The 26,365-nt window shown below is 39.9% G+C and overlaps 1 protein-coding gene across 2 annotated transcripts in view; it reads left to right on the forward strand.

Moving 5' to 3' along the window:
* The window catches only part of kcnma1a (potassium large conductance calcium-activated channel, subfamily M, alpha member 1a), a 180,937-nt gene extending 156,918 nt beyond the window's left edge, over nucleotides 1-24,019 (forward strand). The window contains exons 22-30 of one of the 2 annotated variants that reach the window (XM_034682229.1): nucleotides 71-197; nucleotides 2,001-2,225; nucleotides 2,781-2,973; nucleotides 7,234-7,347; nucleotides 10,883-11,013; nucleotides 13,723-13,917; nucleotides 14,319-14,437; nucleotides 15,020-15,244; nucleotides 18,987-24,019. In XM_034682229.1, coding sequence (XP_034538120.1) covers nucleotides 71-197; nucleotides 2,001-2,225; nucleotides 2,781-2,973; nucleotides 7,234-7,347; nucleotides 10,883-11,013; nucleotides 13,723-13,917; nucleotides 14,319-14,437; nucleotides 15,020-15,244; nucleotides 18,987-19,008 — 1,351 coding nt within the window. In that variant the 3' untranslated portion in view covers nucleotides 19,009-24,019. The remainder of the gene's footprint in view (nucleotides 1-70; nucleotides 198-2,000; nucleotides 2,226-2,780; nucleotides 2,974-7,233; nucleotides 7,348-10,882; nucleotides 11,014-13,722; nucleotides 13,918-14,318; nucleotides 14,438-15,019; nucleotides 15,245-18,986) is intronic. The other variant, XM_034682231.1, reaches the window with a different exon arrangement.
* Nucleotides 24,020-26,365: the final 2,346 nt, after the last annotated feature.

A 26,365-nucleotide genomic window follows, 5' to 3' on the forward strand; every position in this document is an offset into this window, starting at 1 on the left:
ACTTCATGCAAAATACTTCAATTATTTTACAAAATAATCGAATAACATGCATGTTTTTCTGTTTCATCAGTCGACACGATCCCCTTCTAATTCCTGGAAATGAACAAATCGAGAACATGGACATGAACGTGAAGAGGTATGACTCGACAGGGATGTTTCACTGGTGCCCATCAAAGGACATCGAAAAAGTCATCCTGGTGAGTGGGACAAGAAGTGGGATGCTGCAGTCCCCTGATGTATATAGAATATGCACACAAAAGGCAAAGTATGCTCGGGAGCATTCCCCTCAGTTCTACAGTAATACGATCACATACTAATATCTATTGAAATTTCTCTCAATGCCTCTCTGTTGTTTCAAGGTGAGTTTGTTGTTTATTTCATATATCCACTAAGGATTTATGAGCAGCATTTTGACACTCAACGCATGGGTTTTCTTGGGTGTTTAAACAAGGCAGTTTGTAAGAATTTAGGTTGGTGCGTTTTGGCTTCGGTGGGATTATTTCTCCAGATAAAACATCAAATACGAGGCACAGCTAGATGTATTTGACATTTATATGTGTGGCTTTTGTCTGATCAGTACACCAGTGACACTCGCTTTTTTTTCTTTTTTTTTCTACATTTATTCTGTTATGACAAAAAGTACTATACATAAGAAAAGTTACTACTCAGGGTCTTTGTAGGACAAAAAATAAATAAATATATAGTACAAATAACCTCGGCTGCCGTCCTGAGGCTTAAAAATAAATAAGAATGAATGCAGTAAAAGAAGATAAATTGGATTCTGGTTCCCAATTTAACTTTACCTGTTGTTTCCTGATTCAAAACTTAAGTTACTGTCATGATCAGCGAAGCAATAGTTAACTTGGGAATGTTCTACTTCAAAAGGCTTGAGATTTCACATTGATGCTTTTCCCCTTATCCTGTTAAAGCTTTCTGATCATCTTGTTGTATCTGAGGAGAAAATAAGTTACTAGAATATGTGAGCATTTTTCTTGCAAGTGTGCATTTTGTCCAAGAGGTGGGACACACACAGACATGGAGATGAGCGAGGATTCTTGTGTAGTTAGCACACTCACTTTTAAAAACAGTACTTTACCCGTCATTTTTTTTTGCGGGTGTACTGAGGAATTTTCCTGCTTCAGTCAGGTCACTAAATAATGTTTTATATATGTACATTATATATGAGAGGCTAAAATATTTAATCCAACTGCAACAAGCAAGCAGCTGACATTATTGGCCATTTTGGAGTTGTTTCAATGTCATCCTTTTTTGTTCTGTTGTGTCTCCAGTAAACAAAAACACATTTATAGTTTCAAACAGACTGGCATCATAGAAGCATTTAGTTTATTTAACATACACACAAACTTGCAATCAAATGCACATCAAGCTGCAGTGACAGGCGACAGATCTTAAAAGCGAGGCATTACATTCTTCTTTTTCACCATGAACTTCATAAAGTGGAGGAGCTTTGTTTATTTATACCTCTGTGATTTATGACAGGGCCCTCGTCATACGCTCTCCATGTGCCTAAAATCTTACAAACTGCATTTTTCAGCCTGATTGAATCAGCTACCCTTTCTAAAAAAGAGAAAAAAAAGAGATCCCTTATTTTGTTCTTGTTTTGGCTCTGGTAAAGTGCTCTCTGAGTATTCCATAAACTGCTTATAAACAGAATAGTAGTTAACCAAACTTTTGTTTGTGTATAAATAATAAGGATACATTTTAATTATACACTAATAAATAAATCATCTTAATAATTGGTTAACAGACTATTTAATTTGGGTTTATAACAGTTTATTACAGACGCTTAAACACAGTTTGAACCACAGTTTCTACCTCATGGACATTAACAGCTGTCTAAAACAGCATTATTTCTGTTCTGTATTTCTGTGTTTGTCACAGCAGGTTCAACTCTTCCTCTTCTTGCTAATTTCACCCCTTCTCATCCCTCTCTCCCTCTGCTCTTCCTCCTCTTTCCTGTGTCCCTTTCTTCTCTGCAGACCCGGAGTGAAGCCTCGATGACAGTCCTGAGCGGTCATGTAGTGGTCTGTATATTTGGGGATGTCACGTCCGCTTTAGTGGGGCTGCGAAACCTGGTGATGCCTTTAAGAGCCAGTAACTTCCATTACCATGAGCTGAAGCCCATTGTGTTTGTGGGCTCGCTGGATTATCTGCGGAGAGAGTGGGAAACGTTGCACAACTTCCCCAAGGTGTCCATACTACCTGTAAGTGTGCCAGCACTCTGCACTAGCAGACACATTTTAAGCAGGATATCTGTTCAAATAACAAAGAATTGACATTTTAAGTTACATGCACATTGAAATCCTGAGAGGGATCATCAGTTTGATTTGATCACACATTACTCAATTGAATGATCACTCCATAAGAGCGCAGTCAACCCCCCTCATACAGAGCAGGGACACATCCTGCATATCTAAAATGGAGTTTATGTGTTACAGCTGCAGTGCCCGTCACAGATGGCGTGCTTGCTGCCTTAGAGCTTGTTAGGCCTGGCTTGACTGATGATCAGAGGAGAATCCCAAACACAGCCCTCAGCACAGGCTAGCCTTTAGATTAGTCCATGCCTGTGATTCTCCAATGCCCACTTAGATCAGTGGAATGTCATAGCCTCGAAACAAGAATACTTGTTAACTAATTTCCCAGAGCTCCACTCCTCTCACTTCATGAATTTGTTTTTCTCTCTCCTATGTCTGTCTCTTGTCTGCATTTTGTGTTCTCTCTCTGTCTTGCTCTTTCTCTCTGTTCTCCTCACCCTGAAGGGTACACCATTAAGTCGCGCAGATTTAAGGGCTGTCAACATCAACCTCTGCGACATGTGCGTAATACTGTCAGCCAATCAGAACAATATCGAAGACGCCTCTCTCCAGGATAAGGAATGCATCTTGGCATCACTCAACATCAAATCTATGCAGTTTGATGACAGCATTGGGGTCTTACAGGCTAATTCCCAAGGTAAGGAGCGTCCTATTAGACTTTATGTGCACTGCTGCCCAAAGGGGACAGGTTGTGGCAGGGAGGAAAGACAGCAGTCAAAGATGGAAGAAGAAGAAGAGGGGGAAAAGATAGGGGAGGGAGATTAAGTGGGCTACTGAGGAGGAGTGGATGTAGTCTGTCAAACACAGAGCCTGCTAAGTGCTCTTAATTGAAATACTCTACAAGTTTGTTGTAAGTGACATCTTTAAACAGACTTTACTGTAACTCCTGAAGAAGTTCACACAAAACGTTGTGTTGATTGCTTCATCAAGCCTTCGAAGAGTGTTTGCTCCACATAATTTCTGATGATTCCAGTCTTGTCCCTGGTAATTACATGCTGCTAAATCTCCTTGATAATATTTTTTAATGATGTAATCAACATGACTGTGTCATTTGATGTTGTTCCCCCTGATCTGGTGTCTGGCAGATCGTCTGGAACAGATTGTTGATGTTTGCAGACAAACACACGAACCTGGCATCCCATCAGGCCTCATCATCATTAAGCAGCAAGTACAAATCACCAGGCAGGCCAATTCAGCTGCTCCTCATTAGTCACAACAAAACAGTGACACATGCACACATGCACCTTCCTGTTTGAATGTGTGTGTGCATGTTCATACACACTACACACACAGGCGTTCTTGCCACAGTTTTTCCACACACATCCACAAACAGGTATTCCTCAGTTTATGATTAGCCCTAAAGGCATGACATGCCTCGAGCTCAGCACTATTTAGTGCCACCACAGTGACTGTTGTAAATACAAATCAAAGTTGAAGGTCCAAGAGGCCATTTATTTTTTAGAGCCAAGCACTTCAACGTGTTTTAGTAGAATGCCAATGTTGTTATTTCACCCGCCTTGAGTGAGTGATGTGCTGTCGATAGCACTGCCACTGAGGAACAATAAGCAGGGTAAATCTTAGAACACGTTGCTCTTGGGAGCAGTATTCACAGAAAGTCACCTCCAGTGAGGAAGCCCACTAGCCTACATCCTCTCTCAGGGTCGATGGATGGAGCCTATTGTCATCAATAATTGGGTCTTACATCAGCCACCCATTTCAGAGATAAATACTTCACTTTAGAAAACACACATACACACCACAGTGACAAGCGATCATGCATACACAGGGAAGCACATCCACATGTCCAGACGCTGCTGTTGTATCATAGGTATTGCTTTGGGGATTCCTTCCTCTGAGCAGTGCTCCTGTACAGAATTTAAAACAAGAAGGTGCAAATGAATAAGTAAACATGAGCTTTCCTGGGGGAGAACATCTCACGGCTGCTGTAACATGTAGTCAACCACAGAGCATAGCTGTGCCCGGGGGGCTACAGGGACAAGGGGGTATGTAACCCAGATCTCACTTGTCTATTGTACATTGTTGATGAAAAGGCGAAGTTGAAGCCTCACAGAGGCAACAAAAACAGCCAGCAAAGCAGATACTGTTTGTTTAGACTGGTTTTCAAAGTATGGATTATAATTTTAGATAATAACCAAGTGATTATGGTCAGCATTAATCAGTAGAGGTAAAAACACATTTTTAAATTTAATTAGAAAAAAAGAATAATTTTGGGAGAAGTTTTTAGCAGGAGGTCCTCTTTGGTGTTGATAAGAGGATGTTAACATGCTTTTTTAAAAATTATATTTAACGGCATAAATAAACCAACTCTAGATCAGAATCTGCTTTCAGGGCTCAGGGCTGATTTCAATGGTTACATGGTATGTTGAGCAATTTTTCAATTGCGAAATTAGATTTGTATACTTTTGGAGAGAAATGGCAACATTAACACAAGCATTGATGTGTTTCATCATAGCACATATTATTTAGTTTAAAGCTTAAAAACTTGTTTAAGTGTGCAATACCTCTTAGATGACTCAAGTAAAACTATACTTATTTTTTGCTAAAGTTATAAAGGTTTTAAATATATAGAGATGCATGTTTTAAAGATCATAGTCATCAGGGGGTTAATACAGTGCATCTATTTTTGCATCCTCTGGCTCTAAATGCAGAAACAGATACAGCTCTCTGATTGAACTTCAAGAGCTCACATTGCGATTTCAGAGGCGCTTGTAACCTAACAGGTTCTGATAGCAGCTCAGCAGCAGGCCTCATGTATCCCTGTTCTCACCAACAACCACTTTTTGCTGTACATACAGAGCAGAGCGCAAGCTGCTCTTCTGCAGCTCTGTACTGTCTTCATGTTCACTGTCATACAATAAGAGCAGTGTTTTAGAGGCACTATCCAAAAACTTGCTGTCACTCTCCAGCAGAGTACACATCATCCTTTATGGACATCGACAAAATGATGTTTGCACTGTCTGAGCTCATGCTCCCTGTTTGACTCAAAGTGTCAAACCTCAGCTATTTCCAAGTTCAGTAATTGGAATAACAAGAGTTATGATTATCCATGCTTCAGTTCAGTGTGTGCTTCCTGCTGTGCACTAAACTATTTGGTGTATTTTCTGTTGCAAAGAGCTGGGAGATCTCTTTTGTAATGTAAGCAGCTCATTGAGTTTCTTGACAGGGAAGGCACACACACATACACATGCATGGAGAATTTGCAATCCTTTTAAAACTTTGTGACCTGAATATATTCCCTGCATTATGTTTCCTTGGTGGTGGCACTATAAGCTGGCATTTTGCTGTAGTCAGCACTAAATGATGGATGTCAAAACACAGTTGATGCATTATGCATATAGCATTACAGATTTAAGGTGTTTACTTGTCACTTTGAGGAAATGCAAAAATGTGAAGTCATGTGAATTCTCGCTCCTGTCACTTGCACTTGTATTTCATGGTTCTCAGCCACGCCACTTCCGATAAAAGGTTTTCAGGATCCACTTCACCAATTTTATTGTAACAAAATGAACAACATTTAAAATTTATGTCTGCCCGTTGATGGAGGGATGTGAATGCTAAATATGTCTTAGCTGACCCCTAAAAGCTCTGTATCCATATTGCAGTTTTTTAGGCAGGTGCCTCTTCACTTAGCTTTCTTCTGCATCTTCCTTTTTTCTCTGTCAATCCACACATTTGAATGACACAGAGAGCGACATCAACAACTTCATGCTGAGTGGGCTGACATACACTTTGTATAATGGTAGTGATACAGAGTTCCAGGTCACTTCCTCATGCTTGTAATGCAACTCTGATAAAACACGCTGATGACAAATGAACCTTTTGCTGGGAATGTGTTTTTCTTAACCTTGGAAAAAAGGTTGCTGCACTTCCATACAAAACAAAACTTGGCGACTACATTACAAAAAGGTTTCTGAAGATTTCAGTAGACTGGCTACAGTATAAAAGGGGCTAAAATCTAAACTGCATAAACAGTGCTGTGTCGGTGTTATCTATATGCTCTGCTCTCTAAAATCATCCAATTTATTTCTAGATTTTTCCATGCTTTTATAAAAAAATATATATTTACTATGATCAGTGTCTATGGTAAGTTAATTTATTCATTTTTCCTTTGCCGTGATAGAGAAAATAAAACATCTTAACGCCCTCTGAAAATAACAAGCTTAGCATGTCTCAGTAACAGCTGTCACAGCCTATGACTATTGAGAATTCAGCAGTTTGAATTCATGAAAGTATATCTTTTTTTAGTATTGACTTCTCAAAAAAGTTCCCTGATAAATAACCTTGATGACAAAAACACAAATACTTAAGAATACTTAGAATAAGTTCCAAAAAATGTATTTTCTTAAAGGGATAGTTTGGTTTCAAAATTAGCTTTCTGATATCAAAGCAAAGCTCTGACAGATTTCTGAATATAGCCCACACCTACACCAACATAATGTTTGGGTCAGACATTTTGAAATGATCTAAATTATGTGGTAATACTGGTGGTCTAGTATCCATGACGGTTCTCTGTCCGTTTCTCAGCAAAGGGGGCTGAGCTGACTGAGATCTTTGATGAGTACCTGAAACAACCTCACTTAAAAAAAACAAACACATTAAAAAAGGGAGCCATCCATTTAATAAGGACTTAAATGGACAAGGACGCTCAAAGAGCACTCTTTGTTGGTATGAACTTTGAGGTAGTTCTTTAATGAATTAGTTCAGGGGGAAATTGATCATTTTATTAAGGCAAAAGAAGGTATCACAACCTGTCTCTCTTGTTGTATGCAGTTTTTGACCAGTTGTTGTCTTTGAAACTATTTTATTCTGCTGTAGTTTCAGGATGTGACCTCTTCATGTCAATGCTAATCTCTATAAATATGTGTTTCGTGTTCAGGTTTCACGCCTCCTGGAATGGACAGGTCATCTCCAGACAGCAGTCCAGTACATGGCTTTGTGCGTCAGGCTTCAGTCACCACCGGATCCAACATCCCAATCATCACTGAACTAGGTAAAACTCTCTCCACCCACCCTTAATGCAAAATTGCATGCTTTAAGCAAATAACCTCTAAACAACTCATTATTTTGGGCTGCACAGTGGTGCAGTGGTTAACGCTGTTGCCTCACAACAAGAAGGTTCCTGGTTTGAATCCCTGCTTAGGCCTTTTCTATATGGGGTTTGCATGTCCTCCCGTTGCAAGCGTGGGTTCCCCTCTGGGTACTCCAGCTTCTTTCCCACATTCCAAAGACATGCTGGTTAGGTTAATTGGTCAACCAAAATAGTAGGTGTCAACGTGTCTGGTTGTCTGTCTATGTGTTAGCCCTGTGATAGGCTGGCAACCTGTCCAGGGTGTATCCTGCCTCTCGCCAAATGACAGCTGGGATAGGCTCCAGCCCCCCCGTGACCCCAAATGGGATATGCGGTGTAGATGATGGATGGATGGATCAACTCATTATTCATACATATATACATAAATAGATACATAAAGCCAATTGTACTTAATCGTCATGCTTCAACCAAGAGTTCCAATTCATTTAAGTCAAATGGACTGGAGGCTGTGAGTTGTGGGATTTTTGTTCACTTTCATGATAGCTTTTCCCAACGCGGTTCCTCTCCTTATGTGTATTATTTGATCTGGCTAGCTTTTATAAAGAGGTAATAACATATGCTGGTAGGACTGGGAAATATCTTTGCTCTGAGGACAATGCAGCCTACTGTAACTTGAGCATGTCAGACAGGCATTTTTTAAGACTACAGCTACATGTCCTGCAATTTGTCCATTAATGCACAAGAGAAACTCTGCCTGATGGAGAGGATAGAAGAGGGAGAAAAAGAAAGAGAGTGAAAAGGTAGAGGGAAAAAAACTGCCTTGGTTGCAAAATGGGTCCATTTATTAATAACAATGGCAGTGGCTGTATTCCCACTGGTGGTGGGGACTCATGAAACTTTCAGATCTCTGAGGGGGCTTCTAAAGCAGCAAAGACCAGCTACTCTGTCTCCCCTGACCCAATTAGGGAGCACTGGAGCATGAGGCCAGCTAAGAAAAGGCCAGAAAGAGAAAGGAGTTACCTAATGTTAGTTGTAACCGCGCCAGCCATTACCTGCAGAGATGTTCTCCCATTAGACTGCTGGCTGCATACGTAATGATCAGAACTAGATGCTACCGATGTGGAAGTCATCGGTTGTTGTCTTTGACTCAGTGCTAGAAGCTCTTGTGTTGTGCCACAGCTTGCTCGTAGCTAATGAATTCCACAGCTACAGCAGCGCTAGATGTGATACCATTGTTGGTCAGGAAATGAAGAACATCCAGTGGAAATAACGGCTGCATGTCTCACTGGAACATATTCCAGTGCAGTAATTGCATTTTGGTATCTTCAGCCTGCAGAGCCAGATTCAGATTAACGTCAAGTTGAAGCATAAACATAGGCTTAATCTGAGTTGCATGATCAATTTTGTTAGCCTGGCATTTAGAGTAGGTGTGTGTAAGGATAAAGCCATGTTAATCCCCTCCACTGTTTCACTATGAAAGAGTTTATTGTTGTTGATGTAGTGGTCCAGGGCCATGACAGCTCTGGCGCTGTATCTGCCATGAATGTCTGAGAATAACTCTGGAGTTGACACAAGTACTCAAACAGAGAAATGCCTTTATTGCAGTCTTTGAAACTGTTTCAATAACGACACCATTTCTCCCCCTCCCTGCACTGTCTCATCACCATTAGCTAAACCTGGCAAACTACTGCCATTGGTTTCACTTAGTCAGGAAAAAAAAAGTGGAACCAACATACAAATGATAACAGAGCTGGGTAAGCCGAGCCTTTGTCCTCTGCTGCCATTTGTTCCCTCGCTCCGCCGCTCTGCTCCTCATCAGCTTGTCTTGATTTATCTGGCTGCAGTCAAGGCCCTCGCTGCTCCCATGGCTTCACTTTGAACACATTTTTATTATTCGTTCTGGATGAAATTGACTGTCTTGTTTTGGCCCCTTTTTTAATGATTTTTTTTTCTTTTTGGGGCATTTTTTTTTTCACTTGCGTTTGCCGAGCATCACTTGGCTTTTGATCATGCTCAGTCTGTCCTTGTGGCTGTTTTCATAGCAACACCCCCCGTGCCTCTCACCCTCCCTTCCTTCTTCAAGCGCACACACATACAGTTCACTCCTTTGGCCCAGGCCTGTTTGCATCAGCCCCCTGTCTTTTTGACTGACATTTCTGTTCCACAGAGCACAGGAAGCCTGGGAAGAATCAGATATCAAAACAAAATAACTCCAGATCAAACCATCTTTTAAGCTGTTTATTTATTTTTAAAATGTATTTTCCAGTTTCTTTTTTATCTCCTCCAAACCATATCTCTGAGGCTCAGTTATCGAAGGAGTCAAACAGAAACTTGTATGATGCTTCTTTTTCAAGTAATGCTGGTTCACAGACCCTCCACTGCCCACTGCTGCTAGGAATAAAATCCAAGGAAAATATATGCTCAAAATGTGGAGCACTTACTACTAAATCCTGCTGCTTTAGCCATGAAGGGAGAGAAAAAAATATGCCTGTTATTTTAGGGGTTCTTTTCCATCACTCTGCCATTTAGCTGATTATGCAGAGGAGACCTGATACATCATTTATCACAAGTAAAGAAAGCTTGTTATTACCTGGCTTTAATTTGATGTCCAGGCCACAGGTAAATATTTCTCTCAAGGTGATGATGTGACCAACACATTTATCCAGCAAAGCTCTGAAAGACAAAGCATGATCTTAAAAGTGCATGTTTTTTTTAATGTGACATAGAAGCCATTGTTGAAGTCTCATTATTATTTGATCACTTTACTGTACACATCAAAATAGGACCTAAAGCCATTCCTCTGATATAGTGATATTTTGTTCTTTGTGCAGGTTCAACAGTCAACAAAGTCACTGTCTCTTGTATAATATGTACAGCATGTTTATTTGACAGTGTCTCCTGATGTATCCAAGCAGAATATTTTGATGTATGATTCAAAGTTCGGGGACTTCTACAATGGTTATCACTGTGTGTGCATTATGTACCACAATTTATTCACCTCAAGTTGTTGTGTGTTTAAATGTTGAAATGCACCCTGCATGTGGTATATGATGATTTTTAAAATTATAGAATTGCCAAATAACTTTTTAATATGTCAATATAACTTTTTTCACTATCCAAACAATTATGCTGTACATAAAGAAAAGAATAATATTTTTAAAAATTATTCAAAACATGTTAATTGTTTGGAGAAGAAATAAAGTTCCTGTTTAATGTTTCTGATTCAACATAGAAGGGACTGTTCATTTTGAGATTGTATGTGAAAATATAATGTGCATCCTATGTTACATTATATTTCAAAATTAAAGTCCTGGGTCAATAACCTTTATACATGAGACTGTTTTATTACAGTTTAAATTATTTTTCAAATGTAACTTAACATAGAATTCTGTATTTCTGAACTCTCAGGTGTGTTGGTGTCAGTGTGTGTGTTTGTGTGTTTGGCTAATGCTTCTTCACAGTGCCAGTCCCTAACTCCCTCTTTCCCCTCTCCCAGTGAACGACTCAAATGTTCAGTTCCTGGACCAAGATGATGATGACGACCCAGACACAGAGCTGTACCTCACTCAGCCCTTCGCCTGCGGCACCGCCTTCGCTGTCAGTGTGCTCGACTCTCTGATGAGCGCAGTGAGTTCCCAAACACCCTGCATGCTGGCTGTACTGGAGTGTTTTTCAAATTGCTTTCCAAAGTCATCCATTTTTCAAACTGATTCTATTATTTAGATTTACTTATTGTTCCGTGTTTAGTTGCAAAAACTGAGCAAAATTCAGAGAGCGAGGTTTCCCACCAAATACCTGGAGATGTTTTGCCCACTGAGTAACAATTGCATATTGTTGCAGTGACAGAACCATCAGGGTGAGGAGAAGCAACTTTTGAGCTGAGTGACTTTAGAGTGAGTCTGACTCCAAATATGGACCAGATAATTTCAGGATATCAACCTGAGTATATACAATAATTAAATTTGCTGTCATCTTCTTCTTCTCTGATGTTCACTAACTGAGTTGTCAATAAATAATAGATTTTTTCACATTTTATTAACCCTCCTGTTATGTTTGTTTCTCAGGAACAGCAATAATGTTCCTGGGTCAATTTGATCCGGGGCATATTTAATTATCAAAAAGTGTCAGAACTCCAAAAAATCCCTATAAACATTTATTTAATCTCATTATTAACTCCATTGATAAGCATTTAAATCAATATTCAGTGCAACAGTGTTCTTAATTCTCACAGATCATGATTTAATGTGGGTAACTTAAATGCAGCTAGAAAAGCTTCACAATGAGGAAGAAAATCACATGAAAACAGACACAATAAAAATGTAAAGAAATATAGAATTGTATAATATTTAGATGGAAAGCAAAACCCAATTTATAATTTAAGAACAATTAATAAAAAATAAATACAAAGGGTTGCAAAACAAGATAAAACGTTTATTTCCTTAAGTTGTAGTAGTAATAAACATTACAGAGTCAAATCTCAGACTCTGAGATAATTGGTGCAAACCAAATGTGCCGCACTTCAAGAAAATCAGGAAAAAAAAACATTTTGACATTGTCAATAGGAAGAAGTTTGTAAATGATCAGCGCGGTACATCATGACACCTACCTGCAAGCTCTTCTCACATTAAAAGGGAGATTGGTGGCATCTTGAGTAAGAGGTTCTGAACTCAAAAAAGCTTTACTAGCTTTTTAACAAAGTAAGTGTTAAGGGTTGGTTTAATAGCAGTGACACAGGCATGGCTGTAAAAGGCCAAAGAAACACTCTTTCATCTTTTGACAGTGTCATTGCTGCGCTGGAGATAAGATAAAAGAGGAGGGTTGAAAAAGAAATCCCCCTCTACACCTCATTTTTCCTCTCCCCTCCTCTCATGACCGGCTGCGGTTTTCCCTTTGGTGCTGTGACGGCTTAATTCCAGCAGCCCTCTCGGTGAGTGAGAGGTTAGAGGGGCGTGCAGAGCCGAGCTGAGCAGGGAGTAGAGCAGGCGTCAGCTGTAGTCTGGCACTGGTCAGAGGTGAAGCCGGCTAATGGACAGTGCTCATCCATCATGAGGCTCCGCAGGCCTGTCAGGGGCCCGGGGAGAGGAGCTGCCACTCTGGCCCGGCTGCCGAGTGACATCGGCTGTCTTCACACGCAGCAAAAGCAGGTCCTGATCGGCTTGAAGGACAAGAGAACCTGACACCCGCAGAGAGCAGTCAAATCGTTGTTTCAGAAGGGAGGCGGACATCATACAGTGTGTGGGGAACTGTTTTTCTACAGCAAAAAGAGTGCATTGTGAAAGCACTATAGCTGCTTCATTTTAACATGATGCAGTCCCACATTAACTCTGTTCAGAGAAACGTCACTGTTAGTGCATATGTTGGGTAATATCGTAACCTACATTTTTACATCGAAGTTAACAAAGTTGGCAAATTTACTCTAAAATACTTATATTTTTAAAAAAAAAGAGAGAATCACAATTCATTTGAAGGTTTGAATTACCAAAAAATAGTTTAAATGATCAAAATAATACAGTCAATGGCTGGATAAAAGACAGTCTTACAGAAAACTTTTTCAATCTTCACAAAAACACATATTTTATGGTTGACCACATTTGTCTCATCTATCTCATTTGGTAAAATGAGGGAAGGGAAATTAGCATTTAAAAAAATCCATAGCAGCATTTGTTCCCCAACAAGAGTTCTCAATAAACTATGAATTGTTTTGGGGACAGCACCTGGCAGGACTAGTCCTGATCACAAACATGAGATGTTAGAAGAGGAGCATTTCCCAGACTTGAGGAGATGCAATAGAAACACTGCAAGACAAAATCAAGCCGCCCACACAATGGGTGGGTCAAAGTCTTTTTCCTTCCTGCAGCCATAGGGGCAATACAGCAGCCTGGGGACTAGCACAGAGAGGCTAGACTTCCTATCCTCAGGATGCCGAAGCCTTAACAAAGAACCTTTATGTTATCCACGTATAAAAATAGACAATCTCTCTGGATTGTAAAAATTGCTCATCAGATATAAGTGTCCGTAGAATTAATCAAACATGATTAAGCCAAACTGTGACATCATGACTTAAAGATAAACTGATAAAACTGATTTAAAAAAAGTGAACTCAGCCTTTAAATCTTTTATAAAAGTGTAAAATTGTAGGTGTATGTATTTTACACCAGCAAAAAGTCCTCTGTCATCTTCCATGACCTTCCTTCACACCTTCCAGTCAGCTGAGTGTGAGGAGACAGGTGGAGGGTCATCATAATAGGAGCTCTGCTTTCCTCCAACATCTGCCACCTCCCTGATTGTGACTCTGACGGCATCTGCTTACACATACCCCCTGTTTCTTCTCCTCAGACGTACTTCAATGATAACATCTTGACACTGATTCGGACGCTGGTCACAGGGGGAGCCACACCAGAGCTGGAGGCCCTGTTAGCTGAGGAGAACGCTCTCCGAGGGGGCTACAGCACACCGCAGACACTGGCCAACAGAGACAGGTGTCGCGTGGCTCAGCTAGCCCTCTACGATGGGCCATTTGCAGACTTGGGGGTAAGTGGATGTTTAAGCGAAGATGACACATTTTGGCACTACCCAGCAGCACACATCTGGCTGCCTACACTCCTCGCGGTCCTTAATCCGATGTGAAGAACAGTGATCACGCAAAGCAGGCCTCAGTGGGTGTAGATGGAAGGGGATTTTTAGAGAACATTGAGCATTACAAAGGAAATTCAAAGTTTGATTGGTTCCAACCTTGTTTTAACATCTTTTTGTTATTGTTATACAGAACTGCTTTCTCTCAGATGAATTATGGCATGTTTTTAACATTGCTGATTGTTACAATCTAAATTGCAAAGTAGAACACTCAGTACTCTGCACAACTTCAGCAGAGAATTTACTCAGGGTGCTCTACTGTACAACTCTGACTGAGTGTTTGCTCCTCTGTTCTGCAGGACGGCGGCTGCTACGGGGATTTGTTCTGTAAAGCGCTGAAGACATACAACATGTTGTGCTTTGGAATCTACAGATTAAGAGACGCTCATATCAGTACACCAAGCCAGTGTACAAAACGGTACAGTATCTGTCTTTCTATTAGAGAATTATAGAACATGCAAAACTAACTACAGTGACTAAACAAAGGGCTACACAGTGAACTCTGTATTAAAATATTGGGAGCAATCAAAGTCAAGTTCTATGATACTTTGTAAGTTAATAAGCTTTGTACATGTTAATTGGATATTACTCAATGCTTGAATAACATTATTAATATCATTGTGAGAAGTTTTATGTGCAAACATATTTCTCATGAAATATGCCTCTTGGTATTTTATGCAAATTTCCATCAAGATTAAAATATGTGTTTATTGTAAAATGTTCAGATTTTTACATAGAAAACACAAAACTTCAAAGTTAATTTTGACTTCAGTAATTGTCTGTTTTGCTGATACATCAGTTTGTATTTCTTTGACTTAAGAACTGAAGTTCAGCAGCTCATTTTCAAACAGCTTTGATCGGTTTCAGCCCCATTTATCAAACCACATGGTTTTAAACTTGTTCATGTGATGTGGTTAAGCCAGAATCTAATGTATTTGTCATCATTGTTGCACAAGAATCCTAAAAGTTTAACATTTCTTCACATTCCTTCTTCGTTCAGATACGTGATCACCAACCCACCGTATGAGTTTGAGCTCGTGCCCACAGACCTGATCTTCTGCCTCATGCAGTTCGATCACAATGCAGGCCAGTCCCGGACCAGCTTGTCCCACTCTTCCCACTCCTCCCATTCCTCCAGCAAAAAGAGCTCCTCTGTCCACTCCGTCCCTCCCTCCAACCGGCAGAACCGCAGCAGTAAGACCCGGGAGGCCCGCGACAAACAGAAGTATGTGCACTCACTTGTCCAGTAGCGCTGTAGCATGCATGTTGATTGTTTTATACTTGACTTGTAGTTTAAATGTGTGTGTGTCTGTGTGCAGACTGTGATGACACATGCACTGATACTGTGTATTGTGTGTTAGTGATTTGTTTGTGTGATTTGTGTTCTGCATCCATGCCCGTTGTTTGTGTGTTTCCTTCATAGTCATCTGCATGTGGTCTTCACTCTCACATCACAGCAATCATAACATGACATTTAGAAATTGGTTAACTCCCTCTGTGGAAAGCTGGGCTTCTTTATTACAGTCGAAGCCTTTTCAGATAGTCTTTCTTACTAGTGACGTCTGAGGCATTGTAAACAGTAAAACCACCATGTTTGGGTGGCACAGCCAATATGGTTGGGAAACACTGACAGTAAAGGCCTCAACCACAGCCAGAAATAATTACATATTAGAACACAACACACACAGTATGTCGCTCAGTCTATCTGTTGTTTCTGTTTCTGTTCTGGTATTTAACCGTTTTGGTGTCTAACTAATATACATGTGTAGTAAATAACTGTTGTGTGGTGGATATTGTGCACATTTAGAGCACATGATCAGTACGATCATGGGTGTTATGTATTGTGACCGACCTGATATTGATATTAGAGCGCATTCGGCTAACACTACTTATATGCTGTTGCTCATTAGACCATCCCTCATAAGCAATGTAAATATTTTGTTATTCATGGTGCATCTGTACTGCTTTATTGCATGTCCATGTTGGTAGCCTCTTTAATAGATTCTTATTTCCAGTTTTGTTTGTTAAAAGATTTTTAAATTATTTAAAATTTGGTAAAATACTTTGATGTCTATGTTATCCAGACATTATTCCCCCCCTCAAATATATATATTATTATATTTTATATATTAATTTTCATCAGGGAGAGTAAATATTTTTTAATTGTGACTACTCTAAAGCATGCAGATTTGTTACTCTTTCTTCACATGGGGCTTAAGAATAATAAATGGTAGATAGTAAGCCCTGAATACATCTTAAAATAAAGATGTATGATACACTGTTAAACCATAGTAGCAAATATAAACGTCTTGGTTAGATTGATAGTCATTTGTCAGTTGTGTATTGACTGTAAAGACTACTCACTTACAGTAGATTACTTACCTCTCTTTCTGAAGTGCAACAAGGATGAATAGAATGGGCCCAGGTATGCAAGTTAACGATTCTGCATGACTTAGCAACCTTTACTGGGGTTCTGATCATAACGATGTCCCCTGTGGGTATTGTTATGACGAGGGGAGTTTGTTTTATTTATTCTGTTCTTCAGATGTTAAGTAAACCATGCCTCAGTTTAAGTTTTGCTTTCATCTGGAAAGCAAACTGTCTGCTGCTGCTCTTGCCTCCTCCCTGCCATGTTCAGGACCATCTCCACATTGCATGAGGTTGAGACGAACCCTCCCCCTCCCTGTTTCTTTGTGCCTTTACCTCAGTTATTCACTTGATGATATGACTTTTCCTTTCCTCCAGACAAACCTTTCTGCACATTGTTTTTCTCCATCATCAATCATGCCCTTTTGATTTAATTCAACTTGAGATGGTTTGCATTGTGTGAGAGGTCTGTGTGTTTGCGCATCTTCCCTCTAATTGAATGCTATTACATGACTGTAGCAGACTTTTGGGTGTCACATTTTTCTCCCTTCTTGAAGTACAGTAGGTTATTATTGTACTGGCATCAGCATAAAGCAAAGTGTAACAACATGTTGCCCAACTGTACAAACCTAGATCACAGCTCGCATGTAGGTCAAACTGATTCAAAATCCCCTGATGCAGCCAATTGCATACTTCTTCACACAACTTTAGCAAAGTATGTCCAGCCCTGTGCTATCGGTCACACTAAAAAAGTGGGAGGTGTGACTAATTTAGAGTCTAAATTGAAGGGGGAGATGAGTATGTAAGTCCCCTCCTTGTAACGCTGTGCACCTGATATGGTGGTTTGAGGCAACATCGCTGAGTTCACCGTATCAGCTGCAGACTCTGGAGAGAGATGGCAGACATCTTGCTTTACCTCAGGCACAATTCTGCACATCAAATAGCTGTGCTGTAATACACATGCACACTCACGCACATACACACACAAGAGCACCTACACACAAACACATACAAACACACAAATGAATCTCCACACTTGCAAGTGTGGATGTACCTGAAGATGCACACACACACACATACACACACTATTTGCAGAGTTTAAATTTGATATTACAACTTTACCCAAAAGGAAGTGACATCTGAAATGGCTTTGCACATGTCTGAAGTACCAGAAGAGAGTTCAGAAACTTCTGAGAACTGGCACACTTCTTTCTCAAACCCTGCTCTGAAACAGTGCTCTCTTGGCCGACTAAAGAATATTTACCAAGGAATAAAACTGTTAATGATTATTAAATACAAAGAGGTTATAGCCCTCACCACAGTGGTCACTGGTTGGACTCCTGGCCAGGACCCTTTTGCTGCATGCCATCCCCTACTCTCTGCCCCCCACATTTCCTGTCTCTCTTCAGCTGTCCTACCTGATAAAGAAAAAAAAGGCCAAAAGTAACCTAAAAGAAACAAAGGATTATAAATAGCTTAAATGATCAGGTCCTCCAAATTACAAAATGACTTTCCCCACAATAATTGTTGAGGTAATACAAATCCAAACAGCGACATTCTAAGGTTTTACAATAATTGCCTTTGTAGTTTCTGATTCTGCGCTCATGTAATTGTAGTGAATGGAATTTTATCTGTGGTGCATGCAGAATAGAATAAAAATATTCAAAAGGTATATGTAAACATCTCTCAAACAGTCCATGCTGAAAAATAATCAGACCGAATTGAAGACTGGAGAAGTGTTTAGTTTGGACCACACTTATTCAACTCAAGTAGCAAATGAATCTGCACACAGACCTAAGCTGTAGCTTGCTAGCAAATAAAAAAAAAACAGGAACTGAAGCTCTGCAAATAGTTTATCCTCCAGTCTCTCTTCCTTGCCCTTTGTCCCTTCACTTTTATTAAACTAGTTATGAAGGAAATACGATTCAGGATAAGTTTACATTTTTTACATTTGTGCTCTAACCCCATGGAAAGTTGCAACCATGCTGAAACTCCATGTAATTCTTTGTGATTAATTTATATGCAACAGTAGCACTTGTATCTCAAAAGAAATCTAGTTTGGTTACCCAAATAGAAAAGAATTCAAGTAATTTTTCAGACTCTTTCCTTTGTTGAAAGAAGTTGGTTTGAAACTAGAGTAACTGTTGATGTGAGCACCACAAACTAAACTCCATCTGATCAACTGTCAGCAGGGCTAAACAACATGAGGAAATTAGAATTCCTTTTGTAATCTTGGAGACCTGATCTGCTTCAAAAATATAACAGCAATCCTGAGAAAAAACATTTTGTTCTCATGTTGTATTAATCAAATAGAATCAGTCAGTTAAATGATATTCTGACGGTTCAGTACTGCATCCATCTACTCACACAGCTGTACTTGATGAAACAATAACACCAAAGAAAACCTGACACATTAAATTGGCTCAGTACACCACAACACAACGTTAATCTGGACCTGGCTGTTTGATGCTAATCAAAACGAATGCCATGCAAATCTATCACTTAAACTGAGGCAGTATGGTTGTAAGTAATCCCATGTTTCATACTTCTTCAAACTGACTCTGCCTTCTTTTCTCCCTCTCTTGCCTTGTCCTCTTCAGAAAAGAAATGGTTTACAGATGAACCAGAAAATGCCTACCCACGGAACATTCAGATCAAGCCCATGAGCACTCACATGGCCAACCAAGTCAACCAATACAAATCCACTAGTAGTCTGATTCCACCAATCAGAGAAGTTGAAGACGAATGCTGAACACAGGGTTTTCTTGCTGACTCACCAGACATCTGTGCGATCTCTCACAGGAGACGGGAAGAGATCACCTGTGAAGGAGTGATGATGATGATGATGATTACAGGGATGTTGAAGACTGAAACATTTCTCTTCACTCATTCTTCTAATCAAGAGTCGGACAGGAACCCAAACTGGAAGGGACCTCCTATGTGTATACCTTTAATGTTACTTCCATGCTCTTGGACATTGTTTTATTTATTAATGTATCCATAGTGATGTACATAATGACAATCAAATAAGGATTGTACAGCCCCTTCCCCCTAGCACTTTTTGGAATTATTTTAAGAGTTGACAAAAAAAAAGAGTACTTCCTGTAATTCTTTGCAATAGTTCACCTCTTCGTGTGACCAGACTCAACGGCTGAGACCGCTGGTTCCCAGAGGATGTGGGTTGCAGCGATGAACTGATCATATCATCTCCCAAAGAACCGCCCAGATGCTTCACGTCAAACCAGCTGGGTTCATCGACTTCATATCTCCTGTCTGCTTCTGTTCTATTTGCACTAAAACTGAACAAGTTTCTTTTGACAGAAAAACTGGAACCATCTGATTCCCCTCCAAAATACAATGTCCATAAGGAAGTAGGTGATGAAGGGAGGGAGGGCTACTCGGCTTCAGAGGCATACTAATCTTGTTCTTAGGTTGTTGTACATCATGTCGTTGCTTAAGGTTTGCTACTTCACTGTTGACTTGTCATGTTGAGTGAGAGCATTCCAGTCCTGCAGAGCAAAGTCATCTTGCAAAACAGTAGACTTTAAAAAAAAAAAAAACTCAGAGAATGGGGCGGCGTCTGTGTTTGCTGGCTGAAAGAGAAAACCCTGTTCCTACATGTCTTCTGCTGATACGTCAGATCATAATGCCTGTGACTCTGTTTTCAGCTCCTACCGCATGATATGTGCCTGAGCCCTTTCTATAACAGATACAGCGTGGTCGATCAAGCTGCGAAGGATGAAAAAGAACCTACTCTGTCCTTCATGCGTCCTGGAGCATTTATGTTTTGTACAAGCTGTGCGTGTGTGTGCGTGTGTGTGTGTGTGTGTGTGCAGCCGTTTGTCCTTCAGGTGTTGCGCTGGTCAGTGCTGTCATCTCCTCCATCGGCTTGTATGTGATGGTGCACCTTTGAAGGAAAAGCATGTTCGATTTTAGCTCTAAGTGAAAAGTCAATGTAAAATAAAAAACAGTACAAGATTCTCGAGGGTTTGGATCTACTAACAAAAAAATGTTGCATCAAAAGAAAAATACCCAACTATGACTGAGCCGAGCTAACACAAACAGCAGATGCGTGCCCACCGTTGACACCTTGCCGTGATAACAGCGGCAGAATTGGGATCACAAAGACGTGTGGTGTATTTTCTGAATGTTTTTTTTTGGTAAAGAAATAAATGTCGAAAAGACGAAATGCCACATATTGCATAAAAGTGGGCATAAATGGGTCCTCCTTTGATCGGAGCAACTGCCTGGCACATGATTGGCACAGAGGCAATAAATAGCTTGGATGTTCTCTGTTGCCAATCCAGATGTCGCATGCCTCAAAACTCTCAGGAGTTAAAGCTGCTGTGTTCGGTCCCTCTTTGAAGGGGAAATGCTCAGACATAGTTGGGTGAAAATGCAACAATGCCACAGATTGCTAATAAAGATGCTGGAGAGGAACCAGTGTTCTTCATGTTAGCCTGTGTGCGATAGAAGAGTGTGTTTCACACATTTAGGCGCTGATAGATCCAAATCCAGCTGTGGTTGTGATGGAGGTTTGAGGTGGTAGCCTTGTACTCCTAAAACAGAAACTCACACACAAAACTGGAGTTGTATTTATACATTCAAACATACTTATTTTGTATTCATAAACATAATCAATTTGTACTTATTTTTCTAGTCAAAAATCAAGTAATAAAAACCAAGTATTATAAGATTTAAAAAGACTTAAATTATATCTTTAGTTTCTACATATTGAAGGATTTTGTCTTGACTATATCATCTTTATTTAGCGTCATATTAAACAAAAGATTATTTTTTTATCGCTTCGCCCCCTCTTGATCAAACTGCATCACTCTGGAGCCAGTGAAGCTTAAACTAGCTTGCATTGTGAAACCACCATCTTCAGCCTGGCAGCTCAGCTCTGTTGAGTGCTTGTAGTGATTAAAATAAATGCTCATCTCTTTTAGTTGCACAGATGAGCAAATACCACTGAATAATATGTCTACTACTACTAAGCATTGCTAGCTGCCAACATGCAGACAGAGAATAGATGTAGAAGTTGGGGGTTAAATGTGTTTAGCTGGAGAGCAGATCAGAGAGGTAAAAATAACAAAGATCACATAGTGTGCAGGTCAAAAGTGAAGACCTTCATTAGATATATATTGACCTAAATTAGGTCTATGATGAGGAGGAACAGTGCTGGTGTTTCCCACTGAAGACCACAGTGGAGATGCTGTCTGGTTTCCTCTATAGGCTGTAAAAGAAAAGTCATTCTGACAAAAAGAAACAATTTGGGAACCTGGAAAGAACATAATATTGTGCTAAATATGTTTGTGTAAATTCAATCCATAATATAGGCCGCATTTCTTTTTCAAACCAAATGATCTGAGGTTCAATGTCTGTCTATTGGGTGTGGTGCAACTATATTGAAGCCTCATACACATCGTCCTGAAGTGAACTTTTGAACTGTGATTACATCGTTGTCACACTTTGTAGCAAATAGCTTTCTGTTCAGAAAATATGTGAGTAAAATGTATGTATAATTGGGTTGTTAACGGCTTACTTGCTAGCCTGCAAAATAAGGAACTACTAATTTTTTGATAATGGCAATGACTCATTATACATAGAATCGACAAACTGATTGTTAAGCTGAAAAAACGACAGATGTGTATCTTGAAGATCAAAGGTCTTGGATTCTTGTAGGGATGTAAAGATGATTCAGGTAGGAAAAGTTAGGCAGGATTTGATCTGGTTTATCAGCCATCATGAGGATGGAAGGTAGCACCAATTCAGCAAAGGTTATCAAAAGAGAGAACATCCTTAATTTTCCTGTTTTTATGACTTTGTTATTACAGGGTTTACATTCCATTTTGTCAGCTTGTCATCTGTCGCAATCTGCCACAACCGCTTCTAATTTGTTTACAGAGTATTTTTGAGGTACTTAAACATAGCATTGCTCAGAAATAAAACGGTACATGCCGCAAACTGGCATTAACATGAACTCACAAAGTAATGCACCATTTGTTCTCATTACACTTGATTACTGTGCTTTTTCTACCTGAACCCTTATTGTGCGACTCATTCAGGCATTATTTACAACACTGGACTGAGATGTCTCTCCTTCCTTCACCTATGTCAAATGTCTATTTAGATGTTACTTTTTGTTTTGTTTTGCATTGTATACCTCTAAAGATTTTTAGAGTGTTTTTGAAGTGCCATGAAGAGTTTAGTTTAGCAAGCATCCTTCAGTCATTCAGGGACACATGCTCGCTTGTAGGGAGCTGCGTCCGAGTGTTTTTTCCACTGTGAGAGCGGTGTCTTGTACTGGCATGGAGAACATCCAAGCTATCAATGCCTCCATGTCAGTATAGTGCCAGGCAGTGCACGAGGTCATGAGGAGGGCCCATATTAAGTCCCACTATTGCGAAAAGTGGCATTCGGAAGGCCTGGGGGGCTACCAGGGCGGAAAGGTTCCTGGTCATTAACTTGTGTCATGTAGTGTAGTTATATATATATATATATATGGATGACTGAAAGATGCAAATAGTGGCCCAATGCCTGTAACATCACGTGTTGTCCACTGAACAAATCAAAGACTATGATGCGTCATACATTACTGTCTCAGTATGTTGCATTATTATGTTAATCTATTTTTTGCTGTAAAAGATGGACATAATAACTTATTTGCTGGGAATTGTTCTAGATATTATAGAAGATATAATACTTATGGGGATGGGAGGTGGGTCACAAGTCTTAATAATACATTGAGATTGCATTCAGCAATTTTGATGTTTCTTTTTTTTTTTTAAAGAAAAGTTGCAATTTTTTGTTAATTTCTTTGGCTTCCTATCAGTTCAGGAAGCATTCAGGACATTGCTCTTGCGTATCACAGATAGGATTCGTTGGCACATCGTCATTGCAGCAAACAGGACTTTGACATAGCAGTCTAATTAGTTTGGATGTGTTCTAGATATGACAGATAAATGGATTATTTGATGGTGCTGAGTTGATCTACCTGACTCTGTCAAATATAATCTGCTGATAAATATACTGTCTTGTACAAAAAGTTTGTACATAGATTGTACATGGTTTCTTTTTGTATTTTCTCAAATTAAAATGGATGTATTTGTGTTCTAAACGATGAAACTCTCCTCTTTTTTTATTTCACTGACAAATGGTCAAACCATCACAATTTGGCCCTCAAAGTCGCTCACAGCCTAACACTCGCACATTTTTCCTGCTTCCAAGACATCTTCAAGGAGAAACTGTTAACTTTCTGCAAAACATAGCCCACCCACTGACAGGTGCCAGTGGAAAGAGATCATCAGTGGTCTTAATGTTGTGGCCAATCAGTCTATAGGTACAAGGAAACAAGATGTGAAGTTAGGGACAAAAGAAAATAATGTGGAATATTAAAATCGATGCTTCACTGAACACCAAATCTGTTCATTTGGAGAAAAACAGAGTAAAGAGGTCTGGAGCATTTATAAATCTGATGTGGCTTATTTGGGATCATTTATAATCAACCTTATCTGAATGGTTAGAGATGATAAGATCAGGGACAATAAAGCTCTTGTGAGGAACTTCTCTTTGGCCCCCTGATTTTGGACAAAGCAGTACCTGTTACATCTTCACTGATTTTGTCTTGTACATGTGTTTGTAGTGTTTTCTGACAATAAAATTCTATCTTACTTTCTTTTAACAATGATATGTATCACTCACTGTTAAGATTTGCTGTGTAGAAAATAAATAAGGCTGTTTCATAAATGGATTCGACTGACAGGCGTTTTTTCAAAACGGCCTGCTACACACTACCTAGAAATGTAGTATGCAGCATGTACTGCATACTGCATTTGAAGGTAGTATGTAGTATAACTGTTCTCTTGGATCTGTTGTGCAGGATGCTGGGTCAGGCGTCACCGGATTTCCTGTTTTGGAAAGCGGAAGTAAACCATGGCCAAGCTGATAGCGAAACTGCTTCTTTAGTATCACTTATGATTTAAAAAGTTAAGAAGTGGTTTACATGGGATTTAATAATTTTCACAGCCCCTAAAAACTGAGTGCCCCCCTTCAAAAAAGAAGAAAAAAGAATAAAGCAAATGTTAGTGCTGTGCATTATGGGAAACTACGCGAGGGAGACTGTTCCGATGAATACTGAGTAATTTCCCTGAATCCATACAACATATAGATAGTTTTGGCATACTGCAGATTTTTCTCTTGTTCACTTATGCTACATACTACATACTGAATGTTGGCCAAATCAGCAGGTACTGCTAGTATAGTAGGTGGTTTCCAAACAGCCATAAACAGTACCCCCTCACAGTGCTTACAGGCATTCAATATTATAGTATAGGGTGCGAAATTGGCCTAATGGTCTAATGGCCAGTCCGGTGTCGATTCCAGCTTGCGGCCCCTCCCCTGTATGTCCTCTCCTTTATGTAAATAAAGGTGTAAAAGCCCCAAAAATACATCTTTGAAAAATATTATAGTATAAAAATAGATGATCTTATTGTTGATGGTCTTTAGTAGGTTATAAAAGGCCTCACAGCTGATTTCAATGTTTCAAGACCTGTCACAACTCTTCACAGCATTTTTAGCATGATTTATGTGCACTGATATATTCTGTTTTGATACACATTTAGTATCAATATTACATTTAATATTCTGACCCATGTTCTGAAAGTTGATCTTAACAAATAATTGTTTTAAATGGACTCAGTTGCTCACAGTAAGATGCTAGAGTTACAACTGGGCCTTAAGATGAAAGATGTAAATTGTTTACCACTTGAGATAACATTTAAAAAACCCTACAAATAACCCAGTGCTTTAGAAACACAGCAACATCAAAACGTTGATAAATATCAGCGTTTTTTTTGTTTTTTTTGTCACTTTACAGTAAATATTTAACACACAGGTACTGTAAAGTTACAACAGAGCCAGTGTCTGACCTTGACTATCACCAGGGGGACCTCTGCTAAACGTATATTGTATTTTATCAATCCCCACCCTGCCTTGGGGTCGGTGACCTCATGGTCCAAGTCGCACCGCCAATCCGCTTATCCATTGAGCTCGGCATTAGTCTTGATTTACGTTAACTGACATGCTATTAGCTGCTCCATCACTTTCACCTGTCAGGCTGTCAATCAAGGGGGATCCACAGTGATGGGTGGGAATAGCATTTGAATCACATTCTGTCCACACCGGCTCGTATATCTCAGTGGAGGCGGTGACAGCGGATGAGCAAAGGACATCATACCAGGTATCTGCGCTGTGCTGTCATGTCAGTGCTGCAAATATTTGTGCATCACATCAGGGTGTGCAGCATCTAAATGTGGATTGGGTTTAGAGATACGTATTGCAGAGAGGAATGATATATCAGGAAAGTAATCCTCTTTCCCCTGTTGGCGCTTTGACATGTCTGAGCAAAAGCCTGGTCGATGATAAGCATGTCATTAGACAGACAAAGTTAAAGGATTTTTTAACCTTTATGTGTAATGCAGTAATATTCCAGCTGAAATCATCTGTTTTAGATACTTAGCACTGAGCAGTGTGTCGCCTGTGTCAAGGGTACCAAGATATCTCCTGAGAATCCTTCAAACATCATAAGCAGCACCAATCTTTAGGTGTTATGATGAGGCAGGACGACTTCTCAGACGTCGACCCTCTTCTCTCTCTCTCTCGTAGCTAGAAATCAGTGGACATCTCATACATCTCGGCCCTGCCCGCTCCTCCTCCTCTTCCTCCTCCTCGCTCCTCAGCTGAAGTGTGCAATTTCACACTCCAACGTCAAACAGCCGGACAGAAGGAGAATGTATGACCCACCCTGGCATTTGTCCTCATTTCTCTCTCAAATGTGCAAACACTATTACCCTTGGGTTATCTTAAGTGGTGTGGTGAAGATTCGCAGCCTCTCCTCCTCTCTCCTTCCTCGCCAGACACACCATCAAAAACACGACAAGCGGCGGGGGTAAAAAGACAGAGCGAAGCGGAGGGGGAA

The sequence above is a fragment of the Notolabrus celidotus genome, chromosome 4 (genome assembly GCF_009762535.1).
Source record: "Notolabrus celidotus isolate fNotCel1 chromosome 4, fNotCel1.pri, whole genome shotgun sequence".
NCBI classification, from domain to species: Eukaryota; Metazoa; Chordata; class Actinopteri; order Labriformes; family Labridae; genus Notolabrus; species Notolabrus celidotus.